At 42.5% G+C, this 19,208-nt stretch overlaps 2 protein-coding genes across 4 annotated transcripts in view; one reads left to right on the top strand and one right to left on the bottom strand.

Annotated features, from left to right (window-relative positions):
- The first annotated feature begins 586 nt into the window (after window positions 1–586).
- Window positions 587–17,660, top strand: CCNE2 (cyclin E2). Of its 3 annotated transcripts, XM_033202659.1 has the most exons (13): window positions 587–687; window positions 3,286–3,325; window positions 3,411–3,507; window positions 3,586–3,639; window positions 3,765–3,830; window positions 4,565–4,716; window positions 7,229–7,364; window positions 9,525–9,671; window positions 12,049–12,144; window positions 12,402–12,536; window positions 14,691–14,802; window positions 15,304–15,461; window positions 16,146–17,660. In XM_033202659.1, the coding sequence occupies exons 2-13, from the start codon at window positions 3,312–3,314 to the stop codon at window positions 16,257–16,259; spliced, it is 1,281 nt and encodes a 426-aa protein (XP_033058550.1). In that variant the 5' UTR covers window positions 587–687; window positions 3,286–3,311; the 3' UTR covers window positions 16,260–17,660. The 3 variants fall into 3 exon arrangements, with proteins under 3 accessions (XP_033058550.1, XP_033058551.1, XP_033058552.1); XM_033202660.1 differs by lacking the exons at window positions 587–687; window positions 3,765–3,830 and adding an exon at window positions 2,327–2,404; XM_033202661.1 differs by lacking the exons at window positions 587–687; window positions 3,765–3,830 and adding an exon at window positions 2,381–2,404 and having other exon boundaries at window positions 3,414–3,507.
- INTS8 (integrator complex subunit 8) overlaps window positions 17,557–19,208 on the bottom strand; it is a 59,054-nt gene continuing 57,402 nt past the window's right edge. Inside the window, exon 27 of the mRNA XM_033202658.1 lies at window positions 17,557–17,766. Coding sequence (XP_033058549.1) covers window positions 17,650–17,766 — 117 coding nt within the window. The 3' untranslated portion in view covers window positions 17,557–17,649. The remainder of the gene's footprint in view (window positions 17,767–19,208) is intronic.

Here is a 19,208-nt window from a genome sequence, read left to right as displayed (position 1 = left end):
GGTAGAGGCCAACAGTTTATTTACCATGGTGTTTTAACTTTACATGTACAATAGGGGAAATATACTTTAGGTGAATTTTAAAACGGGTAAGTAGGAGAAAAGCAAGCTAAAAACACACATACCCGCCCCCCGACCTTTATTTTCTCTTTTTTTTAACAGACCCACTTGTCTACTGACCAGGTACCTGTAATATGGGAGAATTCACTCTATTCCTTTCCACACAAAGAAGTCTTGGAATTTTCTAATTTCTCCTTTACTATGATTGTATTCTGTTCACATAATAGCCAAGAGTATGGCAAAGGATATTTATAAGAGCAGTGTCTTTGAAAACCAATTTACTAGTTAACTCAGTACTGAGCATACATTCATCATTCAAAGATGAATCCCACAAACGTTACTCGACATACTGGTTTTCAGTACATTTAATCAAATTCAACCACGAAGGCCACCAGTTCTGCTCACTATCCGGTGACGCTTGTTGGGAGACCCCGACCCCTTTTCTTGACATCATGCTGTTGGACCTTTAAGCTAGCTATACCGGAAACTGCGTTTTGAGTGACTGCAAAAGGGAGGCAACTTCTGCCCCGCCCAGAGCCATCCTAAGCGTTAGAAATGGCAGAAAGTTTCTTGGGACTGACAAGGCATGAACTTCTCCTGATGCTGTCACCTTGGGCAAAGCTCTTACAGGTAAATTAGGGAGAGAAACAATTACTTTGTCGGCGTCACGAGACGAAGAATGGAAAAAGTGTGGAAAAGGACTTCGCCCGCCTCAAAGCGACCGTCCGGCGGCGGCTATTTCCCGGGCCTCAAGCGCGCTCCAGCGGCGCAGCACAAAAGACCGGGCGGGAGCCGGGGTCGCCGGGCGCCGCCTCCCGGTGCATCTCGGGAAGGGCTCCCGCCCGCGAAGCTCCGTCTCCCCGGCGCGGCCCGCTCGCCCTCCCGCTCGCTCAGGGCCGGGGCAGACGTGGCCCGCCCGAGCTGCCGCGGGTCTCCGAGAGGGCTTCGCACTGCTCCTCCACCCGGGGGATCTTTGTTCCCAGATCTGTTCCCCGTCTCGCTGCTCCCGCCGCAAAACCTCTTTGCGGAATACCCGCCGCAAGTCTGACTTGACGATGTGCAGTTTTGGGGTGCGCTAGTTGTGGGGGCATTCATAGAGGCAGCGAAGGGACCCCTAAGTTTAAACACTCCGGGAATGGTAAAGGAAGAGCGTCGGGCCCGCCTCCTCCCAACTGCGCTCGGGCGCGAACGGCGCCCTCCCGCGCTGCCGGATCGCGCGGGCTCCGCAGGGCGCGCTGGCGGCGGCGGCGGCTGGGCGGGGCGCGGCAGGCAGGTCCGGGGCCTGCAAGTGGTGGCGACCGTTCTTCCCACCCGGCCTTGTCCCCGGGATCCACCGCGCTCATGGGGAGGGGGAATGCCGTTCTCGGGCCCCGCTCCGAAGAGGGGTTTTACCCTCGGGGACCCCGGAATTGGAGATGGGGACTAGAGAGGGAGCAAGGAAGGGCGCGGCGTGGCGCGAGCGTTTCCTGCGCGAGGACTGCGGGGTGGCAGCTGGAGGCCACTGCAGGGGCAGGGCGGCGGGCTGAGGGAGCGACCCACCTATGGGGAAAGAAACCCGGTAGGGGGAGCAGGGAGCCGAAAAATAGGGTTGATACATACCTGGGTGGGCGGGCTGGAGATTCCTTTCCTGAGCGTGCAGCGCAGGGCTGGGGGAGCGGGCTCGGAGTGGTCGCGGGCCGGGACTGAGGAGCGCAGAGCCGCACGTGGCCCGGCGCGCGGCTGAGCGATGTTTACATTCTGCAGCCACTCCACGTTGTGCTGCCGCCCGCGCTTCCCATTGGCCAGCTCTTCAGCCAACGCTTCTCTCCTCCCCGAGGGGCGGGCCCTCGGGTCCCCGCGTCGCTCAGGAAAGACCCTGGTTCCCTGAGGCCTTGGCGGGACAGCTAGGGCGCGCCCCAGGACGGTCACTTCCCAGCCACCCTATGATCGCCCGAGTCGGGTCACCCTGTTATGCGCCCGGGCTGAGCTGCAGCCTGACACCCCCGAAATGCAGTGGGAGGGAGCAAGACCAAACTGGCGGGAGATGCGGGAGCCGGGCGGTGGGGAGGCCAGCCGCGGAGAAGGAGCCCCCGAGAGTTTCCCTGCCGCCGCCGGCCGCGCCGTGGAGCGCGGTGGACACGGGCCGAAGGCCTGGGAGAGTGGACCCCACAGCCGCTCCGGGTGGCGGGCGCGCACTGAGAGCAGGGCGCGGCGCGCTGGCGCGCGGGCGGACGGGCGGACGGGCGGGAGGGGAGCGCGCTGTCCGGAGGTGTCAGTCTGAGGCGCATGCGTGTGGGGCGGGCCCGGCCTGGCCTATATATTGGGTTGGCGCCGGCGCCAGCTGAGCCGAGCGGTAGCGGGTCTGGCGGTGAGGAGGTGCTGCGCGAAGGGGGATGCGGGAGGAAAGAAAGCCCAGTTGGGCCGATCCCTTACCACAGGCGGGAACCTCAGGGAGGAAAAACGGGAGGGCTGAGAACTAGACGGCTGGGGGTCATGGGTCCCCGCGTTCCGTCCCTGTCAGGAATCTTGGCAGGGGACCGGGAAGCAGCAGGGCATGGAGAGCCGCCCCTCATTCTAGGGGCTTCTCTATCCCATCCTCGTTTAGGGAGCTATCCCGTGGGAGAGAGGATGGGAGGCCGGGTCCCCTCCATGGGGAGAAAAGTTCCCGGCCAGCCCAGTCTCCCCTTTCTTTAGCTCCTTTTCCTGCCCCCCCGCTTCCCATCTGGAGTTGGGGTCCGGGCGCCTCTCCGAGCGACGGTAGGGCGGCGGGACCGGGAAGGAGGGAAAGGAGACTGAAGGCCGTGACACCAGTCTCGGTTCCTCCGCCCCCTGCTTCCCCGCCACCGCCGCTCTCCAAATTGGCGCGGAACCGGCTTCTCCACAGCCTTTTGCCTCCACAACCCCCTCTCCGCGCTCATCCAGGATGGGAGGCGGGACGTGGGGGCGCTACCCAAGCCCCACTCTCGGTGTACGGGGGAGAGGGTGGAGAACCCAGAAAAACCCGTTTGAGGAAGATGTGCCTCCCTGCGTGTTCAAGGTGCCAGGAGTGCTTGGTAGTACATTCAGTTGAGAAAATGCAGGCGTGTATCCAAAATGAATTACCATGAGCTAGCTAACATAGCATAGAAGATGGCAGGGTCACACGGCCCAGGCCCCCTTCGGAGGGACTGAGCTTTCACCTCCAAATCAGCACTTGGAGAATGTGAATGACAATGTACTTGACTGCGGCTTTTCCTCTCCCCCCTTCAGAGGTTTTACACACCTGAAAGAAGAGAATGTCAAGACGAAGGTAACATCTGTCTTAGAGACATGTTTCAAATTAGTTGCCGCCTTTAACTTACTAATTACACTTCCTTTTTAAAAATTCACCACAGTAGCCGTTTACAAGCTAAGCAGCAGCCCCAGCCCAGCCAGACGGAATCACCCCAAGAAGTCCAGATAATCCAGGCCAAGAAGAGGAAAACCACCCAGGTGATTTAAGGAGAAAGAGGGAGGAACTAAATGCCATGCTGGGACTTTAGTTTACCAATGGTCTTTTCTGTTTTCCAGGATGTCAAAAAAAGAAGAGAGGAGGTTACCAAGAAACATCAGTATGAAATTAGGGTAATGCAGAACTGGACTGGGTGGGTTTGGGGAGAAAATGGAGGATAGACGAATAAGAATAGAATTATGTGTTTATTGCTTTGCAATAGATTCCTCTGACACTTTTACTTTTTTAATGCCCCTAGAGGTCAGCAGGAAGGCGCTTATCTTTGGGTGGTTTCTATGTGCCCGAATCCTACTACAGCTGCAGAGTAAGTGCCTTCAAGCAGCTGGTTCCTTTTTGTAAATCCCTCCCTCTTGGAACTGCCTGGTGCACCAGGGCCCGCCTAATCTGTCCAATATACTGCTCTTTGTTCCCTCGCAGACTCTAGTAGACGGTCCTAATAGCTGCTTCTTGGGCATAAATAGGATGTGAGATCATTGACAGCCTGGCACGCAGCCCTTTGGTACCTCTTCTTCCTATGTGTTTTACAGAAAGCACTTTGGAGATAGTGATTGCCTTTGAAACCAGCATTATTGGGAAAAGGATCCTTTAAGTAATTGATTCCATATTTAAGGTTTTGCCTTCAAATATTCAAAAGTATCAGAGCACACTTTTTTTAAAAAGAGCTTTTTATTTGGGAAAAAAAAAAAAAAAGTCCCTGCTACTATTGCTAGATACAGAGAACTGCGATTCTGTGGTCTTGAAAGTGATTAGTATTTTAGACTACGGATGCATTTTGTTATTACTGCCTCCTTCAACACCTAGTGTCTTCTATTACCAGAATTGCATTTTGTTGTCTAAAATATCCTATTACTCTATAAAAATCAACATGAGTTATATGGCTTGTTTATAAAATATGAATGTCAAATTAGCTATATTGCCATCTATGTTAGCTAAAATTACAATTCTTTAGACATATTAGCTTTCATTTATAAAAGATCCATTATAAAAACTAAGGTTTTCCTTGCACAAATTGATATTCTTCTTTATTTTTAATGACAGAATTGTTGGCCACCTGTATTATCTGGGGGGATCAGTCCTTGCATTATCATTGAAACACCTCACAAAGAAATAGGAACAAGTGATTTCTCCAGATTTACAAATTACAGATTTAAAAATCTTTTTATTAATCCTTCACCTTTGCCTGATTTAAGGTAAGAAAAATTTCAGTAATTTTATTTCAAAGATATAAAGTTGTGCTGATTTAATACATGGCACTATTTTGTCTTTTGCTGTCATAAAATAGAAAAACTTGTAAAAATTGTTTTCTTTACTAATATTTAAACATATGTCATTTTATCTAAGAGTAGTGCAAATGATATGGGTATTTAAAACACCGATTCCATAAAATTTTCATTTGCTTGCTGAGGACTGTAAAGATTTAACAGGACTGAATTAGTTTTTTGTTAAGATAGAAACATTTTTTCATGTACAGCTTTTTCCTTTAAAATTTTTATTCTTGTTTCTTGCAGCTTCAACTCAAAGGAAGCTTTTTCAATAGATGTATCAACCCTATTTATTTCTTACCAAACTTAGTAAGGTCTATACTACTTTTTTCTAGTCCACGAGTATACTAAAGGTACAGCTTATACAAAACATGTAGTGTATTATGATTGGCCTTAATAAGGAATTTAATGGAATCAGACACTTAAACTCACCAATCCCCCTTTCCCTGGACTCTGTCCCACCTTACCCACCCCATATGTGATCCTGCTATAGATGATCTATTTAGAGGTGATTGAGACTTCTCGACTGTGATCACATGCTTTATGTATTTAAATTTTTGTATTGCTCTTGAGAAAACTTTTTTTTTTCACTTTTAATTGCATTATTTTAATGCTGAATTTACTTCTGTGCCGTAAGTTTTTGTTTCTTCTGGGATATCTTTTTCTTCCGGGCAACCTCCTCTTCTGGTGTAAGAACAATTTGTTCCTTTTCACTAAAGATCATTTTGATGCGGCAGGGAGAGATCATGTATGAGTTAATCCGACCATGAGCTCTGTAGGTCCGCTGGCACATCATAGGTACTTTGTTCACTCGGAGATGCTCAATGACCGGAGACTCTACATCTAAACTCTTAAGTTCAGCATTACTCTCTGCATTTTTAAGCATGTGCAGCAAACATTCAGCACTCTTTGGACCACCAACCTTGTGTCCAGTCCCACTGCTTGGCCTGGGCACACCTACCAACTCCACCATTGTAATATCAGAATGGTACATGCTCTTTCTGTAAAGTGACATTTTAAAAATACTTCATGGTGTTTCTTTTCTTTTTTTTTTTTTTTGGAGACGGAGCTTTGCTCTTGTTGCCCAGGCTGGACTGCAATGGTGCGATCTCGCTACCTCCACCTCCCAGGTTCAAGTGATTCTCCTGCCTCAGCGTCCTGAGTAGCTGGGATTACAGGCATGCACCACACCCAGCTAATTTTTTATGTTTTTAGTAGAGATGGCGTTTCACCATGTTGGCCAGGCTGGTCTTGAACTCCTGACCTTAGGTGATCCACCCGCCTGGGCCTCCCAAAGTGCAGGGATTACAGGTGTGAGCCACCGTGCCTGGCCACTTCGTGGTTTTTCATATATGCATACCCTTGATAGCCTGGGCAGTTTCACGAGTGTTCTTACAGTGAACACAAAGATTTGAACCTCTTGAGCTGCATGATTTTTTTAGGGTTTTCCAGGTCAAGTGAATAGCCAACCATTTTCACAGATTACCTCAGACCACTTAAGGGAAAAGCAACATGGTTATCAGCAACCTTTGTAAAGTATAAATAAGTGGGACTAGAAAGCACTCCCTTGAAATCTGCAAGTTTGGATGATCATAGTCCAGGTTCCCACTGTTATTTCAGGCTTCTATTTATTCATGCAAAGAAAATGGTTTCCAAAAATAAAGGTAGAAGTTTTTTTTCTAATTTACTTTTTAAGAGTTTCTTCCAAGTTCTAATTAAAAGTTGCATTTCAGGCCAGGCGCGGTGGCTCAAGCCTGTAATCCCAGCACTTCGGGAGGCAGATCACGAGGTCAGGAGATCGAGACCATCCTGGCTAATACGTTGAAACCCCGTCTCTACTAAAAAAAAATACAAAAAGCTAGCGGGTGAGGTGGCGGGCACCTGTAGTCCCAGCTATTCGGGAGGCTGAGGCAGGAGAATGGCGTAAGCCCGGGAGGTGGAGCTTGCAGTGAGCTGAGATCCGGCCACTGCACTCCAGCCTGGGCAACAGAGCAAGACTCTGTCTCCAAAAAAAAAAAAAAAAGTTGCATTTCAGTGTCTGAAAGTTGAATTTTATCTATGTGAAACAGAGTTTGTATATTACATGGATTGCACAATTTAAATTATGGTTTTTAGCCGGGCATGGTGGGTCACACCTGTAATCCCAGCACTTTTGAGTGGCTGAGTCAGGTGGATCACTTGAGGTCAGGAGTTCAAAACCAGCCCAGCCAACATGGTGAAACCCCATCTCTACTAAAAATACAAAAACTAGCCAGGCTTGGTGGCAGGCACCTATAACTCCTAGATACTTGGGAGGCTGAGGCACAACAATCACTTGAACCCAGGAGGTGGAGATTACAGTGAGCCAAGATTGTGCCGCTGCACTCCAGCCTGGGCCACAGAGCGAGACTCTGTCTCAAAAAAAAAAAAAAATTATGGTTTTTTCCCTCTCTTTCCATAGCTGGGGATGTTCAAAAGAAGTCTGGCTAAACATGTTAAAAAAGGAAAGCAGATATGTTCATGAAAAACATTTTGAAGTTCTGCATTCTGACTTGGAACCACAGATGAGGTCCATACTTCTAGACTGGCTTTTAGAGGTATGTTACACCAATACAAATTTCCTTTGTCTCTGTATGATGGAAAAATATTTAGCTGTAAATGTGCTTTCCATGTACTCTCCAGAGTTTATTGTTCATCCCCAGGAAGCTGTCTTTTTTGAGGTACTTACTGTAGCTGATGGTACCCAAAGTGGAAAGTGACTCTATAAATAAGAGTAAAATGACAAACCTACTACATGTAACTAAACCCAATCCAGAACTCCTGTTATCTGTGGGTACTGCTATGTACCAGCCACTTTCTAGGTGCCACAGATACACAAGGTGAATGGAACGTATAGTTGATTAGGTTTTGAATTATGCTATACAAAGTGAAGAACTAGAACTAGGCTTTAGGGCCCTCTCAAGTCTTTTTCTGTATTAACAAAATCAACCGATCATGAGGAATCCTGATTTCTATATCCTAAACCGTAATGAGATTATGGATATCTGGAAGCTCTAAGCCCTCTATAGTCCAGCTACTTTCTTTTTTTATATTCTTCTATTCTTTTCTGAAATATAAAATTAATTTGAAGGAATAGTGATCCTGAAGCCCCTATAGATTTGTGCCAGAATTTTCTCTCTTATTTAGGTCCATTCCCTTTCTCTGGATAATAGCTCTAAAAAAGTCTCTAAAATTATTATTGAGGAAATGATTACTTATGTTGATGACAAACTGATTTTTCCTCCAACTCTTGGGTATTTACTCTGTAGTCTGTCTTTAAGACAGAGATGAAGCATTCTAAGGGAAAAAGACCATAGACTTTCAACCTAAGCATAATTACGTTAATTTTTAATTTTTTTCCTTTTTGTTATACTGATATTCATCCAGTCATCCAGTGGTCATCCTATTCAATTTATTCCTGTTTTTACCTAAATATGATTATGTATGGAACAGCATACAGAATATATCAAATCCGGCAGTGTTAAACTCTGTCTTAGTATATTCTTCAGTCTAAGAATGTAAACTTGATTCAACATTTGAAAATCTATTCATTTATTACCTTAACAGTAAATGAGAAAAATGCTAAGATCTCAATAGATGCAAAAGACATTTTTTGAAATTCAACTTTTTTTTTTTTTTGAGGTGGAGCCTTGCTGTGGTCGCCCAGGCTCGAGTGCAATGGCACGATCTCGGCTCACTGCAACCTCTGCATCCTGGGTTCAAGTGACTCTTGTGCCTCAGCCACCTAAGTAGCTGGGATTACAGGCGCGGGCCACCACACCTGTCTTTATTTTGTATTTTTAATAGAGATGGGGTTTTACCACATTGGCCAGGCTGGTCTTGAACTGCTGACCTCAAGTGATCTGCCCGCCTTGGTCTCCCAAAGTGCTGGGATTACAGGTGTGAGCCATCGCACTCGGCCAGCAAATGAGATTTTCTTAACTCATTATTAGAAACTCAGGTGGCCAGGTGTGGGGCCTTACAACTATAATGTCAGCATTTTGGGAGGCTGAGGTAGGCAGATCAGTTGAAGCCAGGAGTTCGACACCAGCCTGGCCAACATGGCAAAATCCCATCTCTACTAAAAATACAAAAAATTAGCTGGGCATGGTGGCACATACCTGTAATCTCAGCTACTCAGGAGGCTGAGGTAGGAGAATCACCTGAACCTGGGAGGCAGAGGTTGCAGTGAGCCACTGCACTCCAGCCTGGGTGACAAAGCGAGACCCTGTCTCAAAAAAAAAAAAAAAAAAAAAAAACTCTAGTATATATCTCGATTTCCTCACCTCCAAAATGGGGATAATGGTACCTACTTAAGGAGTTACTGTGAGAATTAAAAGCTTTTCCTAAAAGTGTGGAAATGACAGATACTATTTATTATTATTAACAATATTGAAACATCAGGGCAATTCCTATCAAAGTCAGAAACAAGGGATAAGATTTTATGACCAATGTTAAACGTTCAGTATCCTTCGATAATATTTAACTAGTGCAGTAAAATATGAAAAATAAATGAGGTAAGAAAAACTGTAAAACTAGTAAATGTGGACAGTAATAGATTTGTTTATCCTAATAACACGTTAGTTTCTTTTTTTCCCTTCCTATCTTAGCTCTGCTATCAGTTTGGCTTAAACATATTTTAAAATCTGATATGCTGAGAGATGACTTTCTAATTTGAGAAATTCAGAGGATAATATCTAAATGTTTGGATTCTTTAGGTATGTGAAGTATACACACTTCATAGGGAAACATTTTATCTTGCACAAGACTTTTTTGATAGATTTATGTTGACACAAAAGGATATAAATAAAAATATGCTTCAACTCATTGGAATTACCTCATTATTCATTGCTTCCAAACTTGAGGTAAGTTCTCAGGGTATCCTTAGATATATTTATCCCAAACTTTTTTTTAATCAATGTATTAATCCCAAAGAATACTATGTCTTATATTAACTCCTTAGAAAAGTGAATGTTTTTGTTTCTCAGTACATTTTCTGAACATTATCGCAGGGATAAATGATAAATTATCATAGTTCCCTCTGTAATGTCTGAGCCTTATTATAAATCTCTGGTTTAGATTCTGGGATTAGTATCTAAGTGAAATGTCCCATGGCTCATTCTGCCAAACGAAACATATTGATGCTCTATTTGTATACATAATTATAGCATTTGTATTAAACAGAATGACCTTTGAAAACTAAACAGCTAATAAAATGAAATGAATACTGTGTTGGGTTAGAATAATGGTTTATCCAGCCTTTTATTTTTCTTTTTTTTTTTTTTGGAGACAAAGTCTCTCACTCTTTCACCCAGGCTGGAGTGTAATGGGATGATCTGGGTTCACTACAACCTCTGCCTCCCAGGTTCAAGTGGTTCTCCTGCCTCAGCCTCCTGAGTAGCTGGGATTACAGGCGCTTGCCACCACGCCCAGCTGATTTTTTTATTTTTAGTAGAGATGGGGTTTCACCATGTTGGCCAGGCTGGTCTTGAACTCCTGACTCAGGCGATCCACCCGCCTCGGCCTCCCAATGTGCTGGGACTACAGGCATGAGCCACTGCGCCTGGCCAGCCTAATATTTTTGAATCTGATGGTGCTGCCATGATAGAAGGCAACTCCTTTCTTAAGATTTTCCTTCCCATAAGCTCAATTTACTTTTCTTAATACGTGATGGATATCATCAGTACTTTCACCTAAGACTTTTATAGCTGGTATCATATTGAGGGAAGAGAGACTGTGATCATATATTAATTTTTTAAGTGTTTTCCTTTTTCTTTTAAATGTCTTTTGAGCTTTAAGAGCCATCCCCAAATTCTGCTGAATTTGGCACATAAACTTGTGTTCAGTCTATCCTTACTTGAAATTATACTGTTTTAGACAACTTTCTAGACCAAAATCCTGATCTTTTAGCCTGTTCTCCTATGTGGGAGACACCTAATCCTTTGATGATTCTAATTCTTCTCTGGAGTGCTAAAACGGACCTGTTAGCCAAACTGCACGAAGTATTTTTTGACTAACCATTATTTTTGTACTAGGGTAAAGGAAATGTTTTTAGTTTCTAGACCTTATTTGTTGGGTGCTTTGCTTTTGTTTTTTGAGACACGGTCTTGCTGTCACACAGGCTGGATGCAGTGGCACTATCACCCCTCAGTACAGCCTCGACCTCCCAGGCTACAGCGATCCTCTCACCTCAGCCTCTGGAATAGCTGAGACTACAGGGATGCAACACCATGCCTGGCTATTTTTTCTTGTAGAGACAGTGTTTCTCTTTGTTGCTCATGCTGATCTTAAATTCCTGGGCTCAGGTGATCCTCCTACCTTGACCTCCCAAAGTGCTGGGATTATACGTGTGAGCTGCTGCACTGCACCCGGCAGGGTGTCTCCTTTTGATCTGACCAATGTATCAGGCAATCTTAAAACAAGTTTGGCTGTTCTTTAACTGAAATGACATAAGATATTCTAGTTTTATTAATGAAAATTCAAAGTCAATTCTATGAAAAGAAGTATTGATAATCAATATAGTTACTAGATACCTAGATATGAAAATGTCTAAGTTTGACTATAGAATTATTTTACTGAGATTTATATTTACTTAGTGAAGCTGTCCTTAAATCTGAAGCTTGTGTGTGATTTGTATATAGATGGTCCCCTACTTACCATGGTTTGACCTACAATGTTTTGACTTTATGATGGTTGAAAACCTGCATTCATTAATGCCCCTTGACATAAAACAGGGCTATGTCTGCATAGGTTGAAAATACCGTTAAGTTGAAAGTGCACTTTCTGGCCAGGTGCGGTGGTTAATCCCAGCACTTTGGGAGGCCGAGGCGGGCAAATCATTGCAGTCAGGAGTTCAAGACCAACTTGGCCTACATGGTGAAACCCTGTCTCTACTGAAAATACAAAAAATAGCTGGGCATAGTGGCACACACCTGTAATCCCAGCTACTGGGGAGGCAGAGACACAAGAATCACTTGAGCCTGGAAGGTGGAAGTTGCAGTGAGCCGAGACTGCACCACTGCACTCCAGCCTAAGTGACAGAGTGAGACTCTGCCTCAAAAAAAAAAAAAAAAGAAAAAAGAAAATGTACTTTTTAAATTTTTGCTTATTTCTCCAAGAAAATAAAAATGTACTTTCTACTGATATTTTGGTTTATTGGGATGTAACCCCATTGTAAACTGAGGAACATTTGTAATTAATTTCTATCTCAATTGTACTCAATAAAAAAATTACAATTTAAAGGAAATCTATGCTCCTAAACTCCAAGAGTTTGCTTACGTCACTGATGGTGCTTGCAGTGAAGAGGATATCTTAAGGATGGAACTCATTATATTAAAGGTAATAATTATATTTTCCTAGTTGCAAAAAAGAAACCGTGTTACTAAGTAACATAAATAGTTGTGATTGAATCTCAAATACTACAATGTAAAAAGTCAAAACTGAGGTATTAGGATCCAGTTCTAAGACGTTAATGCATCAAAATATTGACAATGGTTATGGTTGGATGGGGAATTTACTTAACCTCTAAACTCTACTATATAACGTGGTATATGTGTCTACATTCATTAACAGGCATTTTTAAATTCTGTTAACAGGCTTTGAAATGGGAACTTTGTCCTGTAACAATCATCTCCTGGCTAAATCTCTTTCTCCAAGTTGATGCTCTTAAAGATGCTCCTAAAGTTCTTCTACCTCAATATTCTCAGGAAACATTCATTCAAATAGCTCAGGTACTGACATTTTTATTGATTCAATGGTAATATCATTATTAATTACAGGTTTTAGTGTATAGTCTTAAATAGGCTATATCACAAAATAATGACATTGACTTCACTCCTTAATTCTAGAACAAAACTTTTGATGCGTAAAGTTCTGTCCCCAACGTTTATGTTTTTTTTTGTTTTTTTTGTTTTTTTTTTTGAGACGGAGTCTTGCTCTGCTGCCCAGGCTGGAGTGCAGTGGCCGGCTCTCAGCTCACTGCAAGCTCCGCCTCCCGGGTTCACGCCATTCTCCTGTCTCAGCCTCCCGAGTAGCTGGGACTACAGGCGCCCGCCTCGTCGCCCGGCTAGTTTTTTGTATTTTTTAGTAGAGACGGGGTTTCGCCGTATTAGCCAGGATGGTCTCGATCTCCTGACCTCGTGATCCGCCCGTCTCGGCCTCCCAAAGTGCTGGGATTACAGGCTTGAGCCACCGCGCCCGGCCTCCCAACGTTTATGTTGCTTAATGTTTCTAGAAAACAAAGTCCTTACACTTTTCTGAGTACTTTCATTCTTTAGGAGTCCAAACTAAAGTATCTTTTTGATATAAAATGGGGAAAAGCATTTTTTAGCCAGTTGTGTTTAAGCTTTATAATGTCACAGAATTATTCTGTATGGTGTCTTTACATTTGGATACACAGAGTACCTATCAAGTTAAATATCAGAATTAAAATTACTTTGTTAAAAAAATTTTTTAGAACGTAATTCAAAGTAAACTTTTCCAGGCTAGCATATTTAACAAAGTAAGTAATTAGAGGAGGAGGAGGATCTGGCTGGGCGCTGTGGCTCAGGTCTGTAATCCCAGCACTTTGGGCAGATGAGGCAGGCAGATCACTTGAGGTCAGGAGTTTGAGACCAGCCTAGCCAACATGTTACTTGGGAGGCTGAGGCAAGAGAATCGCTTGAACCTGGGAGGTGGAGGTTGCAGTGAGCCGAGATCACACCACTGCACTCCAGCCTGAGCAACAGAGTGAGACTCCATCTCAAATTAAAAAAAAAAAAAGGATATCCCATTCTTTCTTGCTTACTTCTCATAAGTAAGCTTAAGGCTGCTGTATGTCATATAACAAAAGTGAAGAAAATCTACATTCTTATTCTGTGTGGGAAGTGAAAAATTCAACATATGGAAGACATTTGGGGATGAATATTAAGTCACCTAGGTTAAAATTTGTGGGCAATGGTGCTTATATCTAGCACATTATGAATACTCAAATTGGATAACCACTAAGTATACTGGAATTGGTTTATAAAACTTTTTATTAAAAGCTTAATTTTTTCATCCAGAATTCCTAGCATCCCAGATTGTCCTAGGCAGCTACACCCTTCTGATAGGGTAAATCTTTGATAAGCCAATAAACAATGTAGAGTTTCGAGAGGTATATAACACTAATATTTTACTTCCAATTCCCAACTCTTCTCCCATTTCTCTTACTTTATGGACCAATGAGGACAAACAGAATTGAAATTTAATTCTGCTGCACAAGTATCTTCTCAAATGTGTGAAATCTTGCCCTTTTACACTATACCATTCCACTGCTACTTGTTCAGCTCTTATTGCCTAGATTATACAGCCTTCTAACTAATCTCACTGCTTAATAAACAGGTTTTCTTCTAGTCTGTTTTACTGCATTCTAAGGTATCTTTCTTAAAATGGAACTTTCTTGATTTAAAAATCTTCCAATAGCTTCAAGAATCAGCCTATAAAGTTCTGACTTCTTAAAGACCCTTTGTGATCCAATCTAGACCATGCCTCTCTCTAGCCACCACCCCTCGTCTTTCTTGATAAGAAGGAAAGGTACTCCTTGCTTATTTCATATTTTTCACCTTAGGAGTTCTGAACTATGAACTGAGTTCCAAGTGATGTTCCTATACCTAGAACATTCTCTGCCTCCCAATCTTCCTGGCTACTTTATAAGACTCATTTATGGCAATCTGAGGCCATCACTATCTTTTCCAATCTGGATTTAGGTGCCCTTCCTGCTAGTACATGTCACGTTGTATTGCAATGGTCCTTGTCTACTTCTTTCAGGTTGGTGGCTTATCTCTGGGTCCCTAAAGTTTTAGCAAGAGACATTTAGTACTCATCTGTCTCCTAAATTGCTTGTACTTTTGTTTTTCCTTTGTTAGCTTTTAGATCTGTGTATTCTAGCCATTGATTCATTAGAGTTCCAGTACAGAATACTGACTGCTGCTGCCTTGTGCCATTTTACCTCCATTGAAGTGGTTAAGAAAGCCTCAGGTAAGACTCTCTTATTTGTTGTCTTCTTACCTTTTCACAACTACTAATGGGACTATAGTCTCTGAACTTTAACATTCTGCTAAACATGAATTTAAAACTTTGGCCAAAAAAAATTAGCTGTTCAGTGATTAATTTCTGTTAGAAGTACTTTCCAATCCTGAATGTGTGTCTACAAACAAAAAGACCAAATGGAATTTAAATACAGTTGAAACGAATCAACATTATAGTTCTGCTTTAAGAGTTCTTTGGGATTTGACCATTTCAATTTCACATGTAGAAGGTACTGGTTAAGAAGTTCTGAAGTCCCTTTTCCCTTCAACATAGTCATATAAATAGTTTGAGAGTGATAATCTGTTCTGACATGGTAAACTTTTTGGTTATGATTTGTTTTGGTTTCTTTTTAAAATAACTTGTCTCAAAAACAGCACCAAGTACATCAGGCATATGTAAGATAGTTTCTGATGTACAACCTTCATGCTTTTCTAACTTTTTTCTATCTAGGTTTGGAGTGGGACAGTATTTCAGAATGTGTAGATTGGATGGTACCTTTTGTCAATGTAGTAAAAAGTACTAGTCCAGTGAAGCTGAAGACTTTTAAGAAGATTCCTATGGAAGACAGACATAATATCCAGACACATACAAATTATTTGGCCATGCTGGTATGTTTTTTTGTGAGTTTTTTGGCTTTGCTATCTGAATCTAGTAAGTAACTGAAACTGATGGTAGGAATAGAGTTCTCCTTCAGGCAGTTACGTAAGATGATCGGGGAAAGAAAGTTCTAATGGGCACACTGATTTCAAAATGTAGAAAAGTTAATAAAATTACTTTGAAATCAAAGCAAGATTTGTGAAGTGTCTCGAGATCAATGCCAACAGTCTAAATAAGAGTTAAAAATATATATAACATGTTACAGAAACTTTCAGAATATGACCCTTCACACTTGCAAAGACATAAAACGACTATTAAAATTAGACCTAGGCCGGACGCGGTGGCTCAAGCCTGTAATCCCGGCACTTTGGGAGGCCAAGACGGGCGGATCACGAGGTCAGGAGATCGAGACCATCCTAGCTAATATGGTGAAACCCCGTTTCTACTAAAAAATACAAAAAACTAGCCAGGTGCGGTGGCGGGCACCTGTAGTCCCAGCTACATGGGAGGCTGAGGCAGAAGAATGGCACAAACCCAGGAGGTGGAGCTTGCAGTGAGCTGAGATCCGGCCACTGCACTCCAGCCTGGGCGACAGAGCAAGACTCCATCTCAAAAAAAAAAAAAAAATTAGACCTAAATAATCTCAAATAAGTACCCAGAAGTCTGGTTTGACTATGATTTCTTCCCATGTATAGGAAGAAGTAAATTACATAAACACCTTCAGCAAAGGGGGACAGTTGTCACCAGTGTGCAATGGAGGCATTATGACACCACCGAAGAGCACCGAAAAACCACCAGGAAAACACTAAAGAAGATAACTAAGCAAAGAAGTTGGAATTCACCAAGTATTGGGTAGAACTGGTATCACTGAACTACTAAAGTTTTACAGGAAAAGAGTGCCGTGATTGATTGTCCTAGCCAATTCATAAGTTACACTGCCATTCTTTGATTTTAAAACTTACAATTGGCACTAAAGAATACATTTAATTATTTCCTATGTTAGCTGTAAAAGAAAACAGCAGGACTTGTTTACAAAGATGTCTTCATTCCCAAGGTTACTGGATAGAAGCCAACCACAGTCTATACCATAGCAATGTTTTTCCTTTAATCCAGTGTTACTATGTTTATCTTGATAAACTAGGAATTTTTTCATTGGAGTTTTCGACTGGGTAAGTGCTACCTTAAAGGGTATATACTAAGTGATACAGTACTTTGAATCTAGTCGTTAGATTCTCAAAATTCCTATACTCTTGACTAGTGCAATTTGGTTCTTGAAAATTAAACTTGTTTACAAAGGTTTAGTTTTGTAATAAGGTGACTAATTTATCTATAGCTGCTATAGCAAGCTATTATAAAACTTGAATTTCTACAAATGGTGAAAATTAATGTTTTTTAAACTAGTTTATTTGCCTTGCCATAACACATTTTTTAACTAATAAGGCTTAGATGAACATGGTGTTCAACCTGTGCTCTAAACAGTGGGAGTACCAAAGAAATTATAAACAAGATAAATGCTGTGGCTCCTTCCTAACTGGGGCTTTATTAACATGTAGATTGCTTGGTAATAACCTTTTTGTATATCACAATTTGGGTGAAAAACTTAAGTACCCTTTCAAACTATTTATATGAGGAAGTCACTTTATTACTCTAAGATATCCCTAAGGAATTTTTTTTTTTTAATTTAGTGTGACTAAGGCTTTATTTATGTTTGTAAAACTGTTAAGGTCCTTTCTAAATTCCTCCATTGTGAGATAAGGACAGTGTCAAAGTGATAAAGCTGAACACTTGACCTAAACTTCTATTTTCTTAAGGAAGAGTATCAAATATATACTGACTCCCAGAAACCTATTTATTAAAAAAAGACACAAAAACTTGCTGTACATAGGCTAGCTATTTCTAAATATTTTAAATTAGCTTAAAAAAAAAATCCAGCATCATAAAGTAGATTTAATTAGAAAACTAGATTGCTAGTTTATCAGATATGTGAATCTCTTCTCCCTCTGAAGAAATTATAAATTTAAGCTATTGTTATGGTATGAAGTCTTCTGTATAGTTTTTAAACTAATATTTGTTTCAGTATTTTGTCTGAAAAGAAAACACCACTAATTGTGTACATATGTATTATATAAACTTAACCTTTTAATACTGTTTATTTTTAGCTCATTGTTTAAAAAATAAAAGTTAAAAAAATTTAACTGCTTAAAAGTAAAGTTTTGCCATTGCTTGGAGAAACTTTTTTTTCCTTCTCTGCGCTGCCAGCTGTAACACTTCTTCTGGATTGCTTGCATTCAACTCTGTCTGGCCGATGGCTTTGATCTTCCAAAACAGAAAAGTGATGTTATTAGAGATGTGTCAAAAATTAAGTTCTGTTGGTACAAGTAATATAAAGCTATCTACATGCTAACAATGATAAAGTTTAATGATTAACTGAACCTCTAATTGTAAAACCCAAGAGTCTTGGAAAAAAACTAACATAAAGATTAACCAGGCCGGGCGCAGTGGTGGCTCACGCCTGTAATCCCAGCACTTTGGGAGGCTGAGGCGGGCGGATCACGAGGTCAGGAGATCGAGACCATCCTGGCTAACACGGTGAAACCCCGTCTCTACTAAAAATACAAAAAATTAGCCAGGCATGGTGGCGGGCACCTGTAGTCCCAGCTACTCGGGAGGCTGAGGCAGGAGAATGGCATGAACCCAGGAGGCAGAGCTTGCAGTGAGCCGAGATCGCACCACTGCACTCCAGCCTGGGCACAGAGCGAGACTCCATCTCCAAAAAAAAAAAATTAACCGGAGCCACTCTCAAGGAAAGATGGACTGCTGAGCCATAGTTTATGGAATTAATTAAGTGGCATTTTAATATATTAAGTAAATTCATGTAAATTTATTTCAAAGTGTAAGTAAGCTCTACATGGTAATTTTTAGAGTTAAACTAGGGCTTCATTTGTTAATGTGCAAAAATAACTAGTGGCTCAGCACTATAGTGGCAGACAGTGGCTCAACTTTTCATGATTAGAAAGAAGTGCCTCAACCAACTAAATATACACACTAGTTTTTTTGCTATGGAGTGTTTAGGACTTTAAAATTTTTTTTTAATTAGAATTTTTTTTTTTTTTTGAGACAGAGTTTCACTCTTGTCACCCAGGTTGGAGTGCAATGGCGTGATCTCAGCTCACTGCAGCCTCTGCCTCCCAGGTTCAAGGGATTCTCCTGCCTCAGCCTCCCAAGTAGCTGGGATTACAGATGCCCGCCACCTGGCCCGGCTAATTTTTGTATTTTTTTTTTTCTTTTTTTTTTTTTTTTGAGGCGGAGTCTCACTCTATTGCCCAGGCTGGAGTGCAGTGGCCAGATCTCGGCTCACTGCAAGCTCCGCCTTCCCGGGTTTTTACGCCATTCTCCTGCCTCAGCCTCCCGAGTAGCTGGGACTACAGGCGCCCGCCACCTCGCCCCGCTAGTTTTTTGTATTTTTTAGTAGAGACGGGGTTTCACAGTGTTAGCCAGGATGGTCTCGATCTCCTGACCTCGTGATCCGCCCGTCTTGGCCTCCCAAAGTGCTGGGATTACAGGCTTGAGCCACTGCGCCCGGCCGGCAATTTTTGTATTTTTTAGTAGAGACGGGGTTTCACCACATTGGCCAGGCTGCTCTCAAACTCCTAACCTCAGGTGACCCGCCACCTCAGCCTCTCAAAGGGGTAGGATTACAGGCGTGAGCCACTGCACCTGGCCTAGAATTTCTTTAAACAATAAGACTTCTGATATGT

This window comes from Trachypithecus francoisi, unplaced genomic scaffold, assembly GCF_009764315.1.
Source record: "Trachypithecus francoisi isolate TF-2019V2 unplaced genomic scaffold, Tfra_2.0 Lachesis_group7, whole genome shotgun sequence".
Taxonomy (NCBI): Eukaryota; Metazoa; Chordata; class Mammalia; order Primates; family Cercopithecidae; genus Trachypithecus; species Trachypithecus francoisi.
This window is presented reverse-complemented; position numbering and strand designations above follow the sequence as displayed.